Genomic DNA, 11,599 nt, shown 5'->3' on the forward strand with positions numbered 1-11,599 from the left:
GAACTTTAAAAATAATTAGAGGGCGTTCAGGAGGTTTATGGGTTAATGGCACTAACAATGAATGGTCCACAGTCTGAGTCTACCTGGGGACTCTCACTTTCTATAATGTCTATATCTAAAACTACACAATAAAGGCAAAAAATATTCCAAAAAATACTTAGAAGAGCAAAAACAAGAAGTTACAGAAACTTCTGGTAGAACCATTGAGCTCTATAACACAATGTAGCCGAAGGCCTCAGGAGGAAAGTCCCACTACACAAGATGCAATCAAAACTCCATATTGCACAGGACAATAAGATCTAGTGTCATAAGATCTGCCTGAAGTGGACTGTCTGTCCACTAATGGACTGAGACATACACCCATGATTCAGCAGCTTCTTCACCCCATTAGACCTCCCTGTACAATTACAGCCGCTCTGCAGCCTGTAGTGCTCTCACTGCTGCAAGCTAAGCTGTACTGTCTGGTCTCCACTAAATAAAACATACATCCAACCCAGAATGTACTGTATACAAAATATACTTACTTTTTTTTTTTTTTTACTCAATCTCTTCTAAATACATACACAGAGTATGGTGATTGTTTCTTAGTCGCATGCTTATGTTTACAGTGAGAGAGCAGTTGAAACCAATCAGAAAAATCTAAAAAAGTCCAAAGGTTTTAATAAAAGGTCACAACTGGACAAGCTGAAAGGTGATAAGAAGCTGGGGAGCTTGAAACAAGACGACAAAGATGATTAAGCAGGTTGGATATGGACAGACACTGACACATACGCTGGGCTGGATGAGGGAATGACAGTAAGAGTCAAATGGAGGCCTGGGTGGATGCACAATGAAAGTCAAAGTCGATGGACAATAATATCGACAGTGAAAGTAGCAGGCAGAACCAACTAGGCTGAAGAATCATGACTAGGTGCAGCAGAGTCAGATGCAACTGTGACTGACTTGTATTCAAAATATGCAATCCAAAAAAAAAGATCTATCCTTGTTTTTTATCCAATATAATATTCTGTGCATGTAGTGGTAGGAGGCCCAGAGGACAAAGAAACTTGCTTGAAGGGTCTCAAGTTTTTTTAAAAAAATGCTCTTCAGGCATCGAGTCTATTTTTTTCCACAATGACCGTTCTCAAAGGAACATTATGACACATATGAGGAGAAGGAAAAAAGGAATAAAGCAGTTCACTGTATTTCAGTAAACACTGGAGAAACAAAAAGAAAAACAGCAAGTAGTTTTCACAAATAAACAGACATGTATAAATACACACACAAACACCCTGTGGTTAGTGCCTACATACAAACTATCCACTATTAACATAAACTTGGAAAGACAGGTTAACTCCTTAATACATGTAGCATTTATCCAAAAACTGGTAGTTGCGCAAGTAGTGGGACGAGGCCCACATGACTGACATGTCTCTGACAAAAAGTTTGGAAACTGTAGAGCCACACTGCAGGTCAGAAAAACTGGAAGTTCTGCATGTAATAGGAGTAGGCCCACACGAAGACAAAACATCCTCAATTGGCTCAGACCGAACAGGAGGAATTAATTGTAATTAAAAAAAAAAGACAATTACAAACAACCCATATGAAAAGACTTTAACCTGAACATCAGCCATGACATTGCATTGGGTGGACTCCGGGACGAGCAAGGAGTTGTGGTCTTAAGTATCTACAAAAAAAAAAAAAAAAAAAAAAAAAAACAACACACGAAGAAAGATGTGGGAGGAAGATCTGATAAGCCTCGCTGGCCTTGCTGCAAGTACTTTACCGACGGTCCCTAACGTCAGCTCCTCTTCTCCCTGCACCGTCAGACGCGCAAACTTTTCAAAGCTCTTCACTTCAAATTACACCTGCGCAGCATCGGTAACCTCCTCAGGACTGCACACCAAAAGTGGTGCTTACCGAAAGGTTCCGCCGAATACCTGCAGATCCAACAGCACTGTCACAATCACTGCAGCTGAAACTGACGCTTTATTAAAGAACAACTTTCTTGCAACGACTAAAAGTGATTCATGGACTCACTGTCCTGCTTCCAGAGCCAAAACCCTCTTCCCACAGTGGCTCAGCCCACCGCTTCACAGTGAGTAACTATTAAACATCACACTCCTACCTTAAGACGTCAACGCTGGAGTAAATTGTGAGTGGGGAGTTTTTTTTTGGTTTTTTTTTTCCTCTCTTCTCAGGATGGGTTGCAGCGTTTGTAGCCACGGAGAAATGCCTAAGTCTCTTTTTAATTCCCCTGCATCCCCGACCAGTTCATTTGTCGTCTTCTCTCTCCCGGTGCTCGCCCTCAAACAATTACCCGAAATTCAAGTCCGCGCTGAGAACTTGCGCATTTTTCCTCCAAGGCGTGTTTGATTGTGAGTACAGAGCAGTCCTTCGCAGGTCGGTGACGGCGGCTGAAAACTCCTCTTGATAATCAGTGCGGCCACTCTCGGGCGCGCGGCCGTGCGCGTTCACGCTCCTGGGCGGAGAGAAAAGAGTGTGTGTGTGTGTGTGTGTGTGTGTGTGTGTGTGTGTGTGTGTGTGTGTGTGTGTGTGTGTGTGTGTGTGTGTGTGTGTGGGACGGAGCTAAATAAGAGGAAGTAAGCAGAAAATAACACACTTCATTATGATTGAGGCCACGAAGTTGCGATCTGTATTAAATGATATTTGCATTGTACCACGTTTTAGAGCAAAAATACTTTAAATATATTTTTACTGCAATGCATTCATCTGATAGATTTAGTTACCTAGTAGTATTACCTAGTAGTATAATAAATAGTACCCAATAGTGTATCAAAGATTTGTTAAAATACATTTTTTAAATAATTTGACTAAGTATCATTTTCATGTAAAATGTTCCACCTTGTTAAATGTCAGGATTTGCTGCCTTGCTTTTTTATTATTTAAATAATAATTTACATTTTCTAATAGGGTTTGGAGACAAAAGAAACAAGTCAAACCTCACTAATTATATTTGTATGGACGTCTTGGAAATTAACCAACCGATTAATTGAGAAAATATCATCAGATTAATCCATGGTGTCATTAGCTGCACCTCAGCAATAACACAATAAACATGAATAGTTTTTTTCATTTATCAGTTAACTTCATACATTGTGTAATAAAAGGAACAAAATCTAAATCTAGTCAGTATTTGCAGCTCTTCCCTTTAAAACCAGCATCAGTTCTTTGGTTTGATCTGCTCAGAGTTTCTCCTGGTGCTTTGCAGGACCTGGGAGAAGCTGCTGCAGTTCTTCTGTAGATCCAGGCTGTCCCAGTGTTTGTTTCTTCATGTGATCCCAGACTGACTCCACACTGCCCAGATCAGGGCTCTGTGGGGGTCAGACCACCTGCTGCAGTACTCCTGGTTCTTCCTGCCCCTGGAAATAGTTCTTCATGGACTGTAATGGGCTCTTTATGGGCTTGTTGTCCTGCACAGTGGGCTGCACCATGAATCTGGGACCAAGCTGACACCTGATGGTGTTGTGTGGTAAGAATCTAAAACATCTAAGCTGCCTAAAACCTTCGCACAGCACTGTATGTTTTCCTGATTATCTGTCAGTGCTTTCACTACAGTCACATTGTACTTGTAAGTGTGGCCTCAGTCCTTAAAGCATCTGCAGAGTCTACGTCCAACTTTTCGGTGCTAATGTAATGAAACACATTGTCACCCTCCCAGTAAAGACACTGCGCAGGAACCCGGATGTAACCAGCCAATCACAACAGAGCTTGACTCTTTCCTACTGTCGTGAAATGTTTATGTCGTAGCGTAGCGCTTTACGTTAGTCAATGCAATGAGGGACAAGGCTGCAGTTTACGGGCTCATTTTTATTTGAATGTGTATTGTACAGGTATGGACATTAAATCAACAGCATGTATGTTTAATTTGACGTTACGATGTTGTTTCCGACAGGCTAAAATGGCTGTGTAGCGGAAGTAGTTTAGCTTCGGGTGACGGGATGGTTAGCAAGCTCATGCTAACGCCAATAAGCTAAACGCATTGCAGTACCGCGGCTCCGCAGTAGCTTCTCAGTGATGGTCCATCTAAGCTGTCAGTATGTGAAATGACCTCGCTCTCATATGATCCAACACCTGGATCATAATGTTTTAGCTCCAGTCAGTGCAGGAAGAAGTTTCCAGATGTTTTACTTGAGTGAAAGTGATTATAACTCACACAAAGTGATAAATGTAATATACAAGTATGATCAGGAAAATGTAGGCTACTAAAGTAATAATACTCAATGTAGAAAAATGTGTAAGTAATATTGCACTGCTGTAGCTGAGGTGCAGCTGACTCTTAATTAGTTTATATTAGGCTGCCACTTAAGATTAGCTTCATTATGGATTAATCTATCTCTGAAAATCGTGAGAAATGCTGCCACAATTACCCAGAATCCACAGTGAAACCCTGATGCTTGTTTTGTCTGAGCAAAGCACCTGACCTCAACATTTTGAGAAAAATAATGAGATCTGTCGCAATCTAACACGTGAGAAGCTGGAACCATGACATGTTTGACATTTGACAATGTGTTATATCCTCAGGGATTAATAAAAATTCATCTCAACTCATTTTGACATCAGTTATTACAATAGTTTTCAGTTTTAAATGATTAATCAATTAATTACTTATATGCTATCGGACACTGCATCAGATTTTATGAGCTCTATGTACTCACCAACTCAAAAACGCACTGACTGGTTCAAGGTGATAAAAAGGCAACAGTAACTCAACCACTGGTTACAACCAAGGTATGCAGAATACCATCTCTGAACACACATGTCGAACCTTGAAGCCGAGGGGCTGCAGCAGCAGCAGAACACAACAGGTGCCGCTCCTGTCACCTAAGAACAGGAAACTGAGACTGCATTAGACAAAAAAACTAAATTCTTACAGTTGAGAAGATGGGTTCAAGATATTTATTTTTTGTTTGATACATGAATAAAATTGTAAATTGATTATGAAAATGTAAATTTTTTAAATGTTTGACTAATAACTTATTGAACTGCTGTAAATCTCTTTGTTTTTCAGACAGACACTGTCTGACTGTGGTGGAGGATGGACCCTGTAGTGTTGAGCTACCAGGACAGCCTGTTGCGACGTTCTGATGTGTCTTTACTGGAAGGACCTTACTGGCTTAATGACCAAGTCATTGGTTTTGCCTTTGAGTATTTTGCTGCTGAGCGCTTCAGAGCCCTGGGGGAGACTGTCATTTTCATCAGCCCAGAGGTCACACAGTTCATCAAGTGTGCCTCTTCCCCTAATGATTTAGCCCTTTTTCTGGAGCCGCTGGAACTTGCTTCTCGACGTTGGGTCTTCCTAGCTGTTAATGACAACTCCAACCAATCAGCTGGAGGATCCCACTGGAGCCTTTTGCTCTACCATCACAACTCCAACCATTTTGCCCATTATGACTCTCAGAATGGCAGCAACTCACTGCACGCCCGGCGCATCGCCAGCAAGCTAGAACCTTTCATGGGCGCAGGGAGAAAAGCGCTATTTGTGGAGGAGCCCTGCCCATCACAGCAGAACAGCTATGACTGTGGCATGTATGTAATCTGTATTGCCGAGGCCTTGTGTGAGAAGGCCAGGGTGGAGGGCTCACCACGCCTTCCGGTGCAAATCATCACCCCGGCCTACATCACCCAGAAGAGGGCTGAATGGTGCAGACTGATCCAGAGTCTAGCTCAGAATGACCTCTGCTGCTCCCTGCCTTTTCCTTAGCACGTTGGTTGCCACTAACTATATGCAGAACAGCTGTTAACACCTACATATCTACTGCTGGAGCATCTGAATGGACTCCTTGAATACAATATTTAACTATATATATATATATATATGAAGTATATTTCTATTAAAGTCACTATCACACACAATAGATACAAGTTTAAAAAAGCACTCTTAGGAATCCTTAGTGGTTCAAAGAACAGTTGGTGTCATGTTTATCCCTTGCATATGCACAGCACCATACAGTATGTAAACAAGAACACCAGCATGCCTATAAAAGGAATTTCCTCTCTTGTACATATTTCGTGAGGATGGAGAACGTGTCAAGTGGAAAAGGAGGCACCGACTTTTCTTCCATTGCTTTTAGTTTGGAGCGCATGTAGGAATGTTTACAAAGATTATTGCTCAGGGTGAACAAGAATTGACAATAAGAATGTGCATCTTAACTTTGGCTCCTACTTTATGTCACATCTTGATATTGTTTCTCAGTTTGAGCCGGAGTTATGTCTACAACTACAAATGTTCAGTTCTGAAACAGTATAAAGACAATTGGTTTATGAGGGTAACACATGCATGGTGTACTGAGTGTGATGGAATGTATGTTTTGTTTTGAGAAGAAGAAAGTATTAAAGTCTATGAGATCTGATACATTTTACCATTAGCACATTTTTGTTGACAAAATGTCACATTTCTTTATTTACTGTGTGTCCTATACATTTAAACATATTGAATGCATGTCTATCAGCATTTGAATACACAATTACCCTTGTGAAAACCTCCTGTGGGTTTGTATATGCACATTTACCAAAGCATAAATGTTTGATAACATTTTTATTCTTAAACTTAGCTTGAAAAAAGATCATCTTACAGGTTTAGATACAGTAAACCAACATGCAATAGAAAAGAGAACCACTGGAATAGCAATACCTTTCAGTTTTTGGGCTAACACTACAAAAATATGACACCAAAACAATATTACATTTGAAATTACTGTATCATTGAATAGCATACTTTGGGGACATGGTTAAGATATGCACATGTTCACAATGTCTGCATTCTGGTGAGTGTGACGCAGAATATGATGATACAAAAACTGCCTGAAACGAAAACAATAAAATGACTAAATAGATTCAAAATAAGTGAATGAGTCAGAAGCGGAGAAAACATTAAATCAAGTTTTAGGTTCTTGACAGTTTTCAATTCTCCATACTACATGAAAATGTACTCAGAATGTAAGATATGCAGCTCTGCCTTGCAATAGCTTATCATTCAAATGTTTTACTGCTGCTTTAAAGGAAAAGAACTTAATACTTACAAGGGAGGAATTAGAAAAAGGAATGCACTATAATTCAGACTGTGTAAGCTTCACTGTGATCCAAATGTAAGAAATCTGTAGCAGTTAAGACATTCAGACCACAGAAAAAGAGTTTCACTTTGCTAGTTTGGGAAATAATGTTCCTTTATAGAAATCAACAGCTTTCCATGAGAGTCACAGAGTACAATGCTGGAAAACAGTACAAACTGTCATCCAACATTGTACTTTAAATTAAGAAACCAAGACCAAACTAGTCTTCATTTATAACTTCACTATTCAGAGTCAGAATGTAGTCTCGACATATTTATGTGCATGCATTATTCTGTTGGGTGAGAAAGGATTTAGGGGCTCCATGTGGATAGATGTGATAAGACGTACAGCAAAGTAATAGCAGCTACATCTAGACCTGGGGTGTCATGAGCAAAGACGTTTCACAGAAAGTTCATGTGATTTCAGGAAAAGGCACGATGATTGACGGAAGGATCTTTGTAATGTTTTGAAAGTGTTTATCCAGAAAGCAAAAACTAGTGTAGTTAAGAATAATCAGAGGTATGTTTTATCATTCTATTGCTTTTTGAATTTATGAGATGTGATTGGGGGATTTACAATTTTGAAGGGTATTTTTTTTAAAAAGGGGGTGTTTTAAAAATCTAACCACATAAAACTGGACAATCCAGGTTAACTCGTCAAGTATATAATTAATAATTGTCATCAATAATTAGGTGGTAAGACAACGTCCTAATGTGTTTGCCCTGCACTGCTCCTAAATTCACACTGCTTGGACAGATGCCACCTTCTGCTCTTCCTCCTCTGGTATCCTGTACTCACCTACATCCCACAGGCATATTTCACCCGGAGTAACCAGTCAGATGAGCCATCAGGCTCGACTACTGTCCTCATAAAATGCTACAAAGCTGGGTCATTCACTACGCTGGCAGCAAACTGCATTAGTGAGACAAAGTACCAGGGGCAGGCACATTCATTCAGACAGATTTACTTATAAGTCAACTCCATGAGTGCTCACAGGGAACCCAAACTTGCCTTTCTGTTCATTGTCACCTCAGGCCTTGGTTTTCTAAACCTACAGTAGTGTGCCAAGGCTTTGTGACGACATTTTAAAGAATATTACACAGGGGCACTGTGTTTTGTGCTGGATAACCCAAACTGAGATGGATAAACTGAAATCCTACAACACGCTGTACCTTGCTTTCTGCTCTTTTGGCAAACGATGCACAGTTTTTTGTGGCATAAAATAAAGCTTCTTAGTATTGTTGGGTTTGTTTTGCTGTAAATCAACAGTAGGCTTACTGGTAATTTGTGTTGTAATTACAAAAAGGCCTTTCTTCATCTTCAGGAGCCAGATTTGAGTCTATTTGTCTTTTCTGCCCCACGTAATGAGCTAAATGCACATTTAACAAAAGCTGAAGACAGCAGTTTGTCTTTAAAGTCTTCACTGAGGTAACTGTATAGCTGTGGGAAGTATTTGGTACAAAAGTGGGTGATAGTGATTGCAAATCATGAAGTGCCAAGTTTCTAGAAACAATTGGTACAGACGCAAACAGGTGACAAACTAAAGGAAAAACTGGAATACATTGGTAAAGAAACACAACATAGATAGATACTTCCATGCATGGTCGCTGAATGGTTTGATTATTATAGAAAATTATGTGAATCATATTTTATGGTCTTCACAGTCACCAGATCTCAAACCAACTGAACAGCTGTAACAAGTTTTGGACTTTACTTGATCTCAGCTTCAGAGCTGAGATTGATACAGTTTCTGTTCCAAATGGCTTAAAACGTGTTTGCTACAGCAGTTTTGGGCCTGCAATAAAACACACACGTATAGCTAAAACTATTTAAGTATGTATTTGGCTTTAATTAATGGCTGAAGAAGGAGACACAGCTCCATTAGTGAACTCACTCACCTCTGTTCTTCATCAGCGTTGTGTGCAACTGATTTCAGGAGCAGCAGCCAAAGTTTCCCTTCCAGGATACCCAGGTGGTTTGTATTTACTCATCAGACCTGGTACATATACACAAACACACACATACTTAGACACAAACCATTGGTTCTTGTATATCACTTCATTTCCTGTCACAACACATCTGCAACCAGCTGCAACAACTTGGAACCACTGCAGCTTCATTTACAGCAGCATGAGTGAAAATGAGTTTGATTGAATCGAGCAACGTCACACCGAGAGGCCCAGACCGACACAGTTACATCCTGGACGGCATTGTTTCCAGGTGTGTACTGCACGGTAACGTGTTTTTCTTGTTCAGGAGGTGTAAGTAGGTCAAGTCCAAATCACAATATCTTATTAGAAACAAAAGAGAATGCATGTGCAGCCAGATTCCTGTAAAATATATAATGATATAATATCTATCGAACAGTTGAGAACAAGTACTTCAGCCTTTAATGGCTCAAAGCTAAAAGTCTAAATATGAAGACTATTGTTGTGGCTTCCATACATACTATATGAAACATACTATAACCTGTGGCACTTGGTGGATTCTTGTAACCAAAGATTCTGTGGAAAGCATATACACACCTGTTATAAGTGACCACAGAGCTTTTAGCAGTGGTCTTGCTGGGCCAAATTAGTTATTGTGAACTAAGAAGGTAGGAATCCAAGAGCTGATGAAGTTCAGTTCAGTTGCTAATTCAGATTTTAATATGCAGAAATGGGGGAAAATGAGATTGAAACTGAAAAGGTACAATAAATTTAATTCCACAATAATGTTCATACAGCCAAATGTTAAATGAACCAAAAAGACATTTATGGTTGATTTTCCTCCACATCAGTGATTGTCCTTTAACGATGAGGCAATGATAGTGTCATGACATTTTAGCAGACTTTAAGGAAAATTCATTAGTCATAGTCAGTTTTTATGGAAAAACTGAACCTCACCATCTCTTTAAGGCACATGTGATGTTTAGTGCATTGCAGTATTATTTTGTGCTGAAATGTTGTAATACATTGGTATACTTACCAGAATGACTTTCAGCAGCTCTCCAGAGAATGGGTGTGAACTTGTTGCTCTCAGTCACTGGTGGGCATATGGACATATAAATATAGTGAAGCTATACAGCTTGTTTGTGAACACTTGGGTGTGTCTGTGGTCACAGCCGACCTCTGTTAATCAAAATGCAGTTTAACATGTGGCTGCAATGCATTCGGGCCCTTTGAGGTCGTCTGGCAGGAGATAAATGAAATGTTTAATCAGAGTTGCACCATTGAAACTTTAGGACAGCTGACTCTGTTTTCAAACTCAGTTGTAGGCTAGAATGATGTAATTCCCTCTCGTTGGCTGGGTGTTCATGGTATTAAAAAAAATACTAATCTATGAACTCTTTTTTTATAAACCAGTACTAACAGGACTGTAGATACGACAACCCGGACAAGCTAACGTACATCAGGTAAATCAAATACATTGATCATCTTACACGTTTCATGTAATGCTTCATTGTGTTTTTCAGCTTTTTATTTGATTTGGTTATTTTAAAGAAAAAACTATAAATAGAAAAGCTATAATTTTATTGCGTCAGTGTAGAATATTTCCACAAGATATATGGCTCTTATAATAATCTATCTGGATATTTGGTTCCAAAATCCCCTTGGATAGAAAGAAGTATTAGTGCAGTGTATTGCAGTGAAACACAGCACCTCTCGCTTCATAAATGGATTAAATGTGATTCACTTGGCTTGTGCTCTCAGCAGACGTGGACACATTTAATGCACCACTGAGGTAATGCATTCTTGGAAAACCTCCAGTAATGGAGTCTGTATGTTATGATTTTACTGTGTGCAATACAGACCATTACTATGACGTTACAGTCAGCATTCTCCTTCACACCACAGGGGTCAAAGGTCACCTGAAGAGCATTCCAGGACAGACAGCACGACTCCCTAGAGGTATGGAAGAGGCCGCAGCTTGTCTGGCCATCTGTTTCAACCAGCCCCATTACTCTACAGCTAAACTCTCTGACTGCACACTCTCACACACAAAGAATTACAGTAGTTGGCCCCTGCCCTTTGTGCTTCATGAGGTCTCCCAAAGGCTTGCTGATCAACTGAGACTGATAAACTGGGTGCATGGGTGCTAATTATAACAAACTTGTTTCTACAGCACGTCCATTGCATACCTGCATTGCAGATGCCAAAAAAACTGGCACTGGTGGTAAAGAAAGAATTCTGATCCACTCTCAAGCAAAAACCACAAAAAGCCAAGTGGAAATACGCCCAATCACAAGTTAAAGTCCTGCCGTTAAAATTTTATTCATATGAAACTATCATCAGAAAAAAGGTAGTTTTACCAGTGTCATTTACTTATATATCAGTACTACCATGTTCATTGTGCTCAATTCATTCATTCTTGTTCATTCATGCTCAATGTGAAGCTATTTTAATCTATTTGATACTGTATACTGTAATTTGGTAGTTCAATGTTGATATATGTCTAAGCTGATCATAGTTTTGTAAATGTAATGTAACATATAAATCTGCTAAGTAACCAGTAGCTATAGCTGTGAAATTCATGTAGAATAAAAACCTAAATATTTTTTCCATGTA

At 39.6% G+C, this 11,599-nt stretch overlaps 2 protein-coding genes across 6 annotated transcripts in view; one reads left to right on the plus strand and one right to left on the minus strand.

Moving 5' to 3' along the window:
• The window catches only part of myo9aa (myosin IXAa), an 82,334-nt gene extending 79,906 nt beyond the window's left edge, over positions 1-2,428 (minus strand). For all 5 annotated transcript variants that reach the window (XR_003296423.1, XM_026320019.1, XM_026320022.1 and 2 more), the window contains exon 1: positions 2,108-2,428. The gene's annotated coding sequence lies outside the window, so the exon portion shown is untranslated. The remainder of the gene's footprint in view (positions 1-2,107) is intronic.
• A 1,324-nt stretch (positions 2,429-3,752) lies between these two features.
• On the plus strand, positions 3,753-6,362 carry senp8 (SUMO peptidase family member, NEDD8 specific). Its single transcript, XM_026320081.2, has 2 exons — positions 3,753-3,833; positions 5,012-6,362. The coding sequence occupies exon 2, from the start codon at positions 5,039-5,041 to the stop codon at positions 5,702-5,704; it is 666 nt and encodes a 221-aa protein (XP_026175866.1). The 5' UTR covers positions 3,753-3,833; positions 5,012-5,038; the 3' UTR covers positions 5,705-6,362.
• The last annotated feature ends 5,237 nt before the right edge of the window (positions 6,363-11,599 follow it).

This window comes from Mastacembelus armatus, chromosome 3 (assembly GCF_900324485.2).
Source record: "Mastacembelus armatus chromosome 3, fMasArm1.2, whole genome shotgun sequence".
NCBI classification, from domain to species: domain Eukaryota; kingdom Metazoa; phylum Chordata; class Actinopteri; order Synbranchiformes; family Mastacembelidae; genus Mastacembelus; species Mastacembelus armatus.

Coding starts and splice junctions, on each gene's coding strand:
- senp8 (XM_026320081.2), top strand. CDS start 5,039: ATGGACCCTGTAGTGTTGAGCTACCAGGACAGCCTGTTGCGACGTTCT.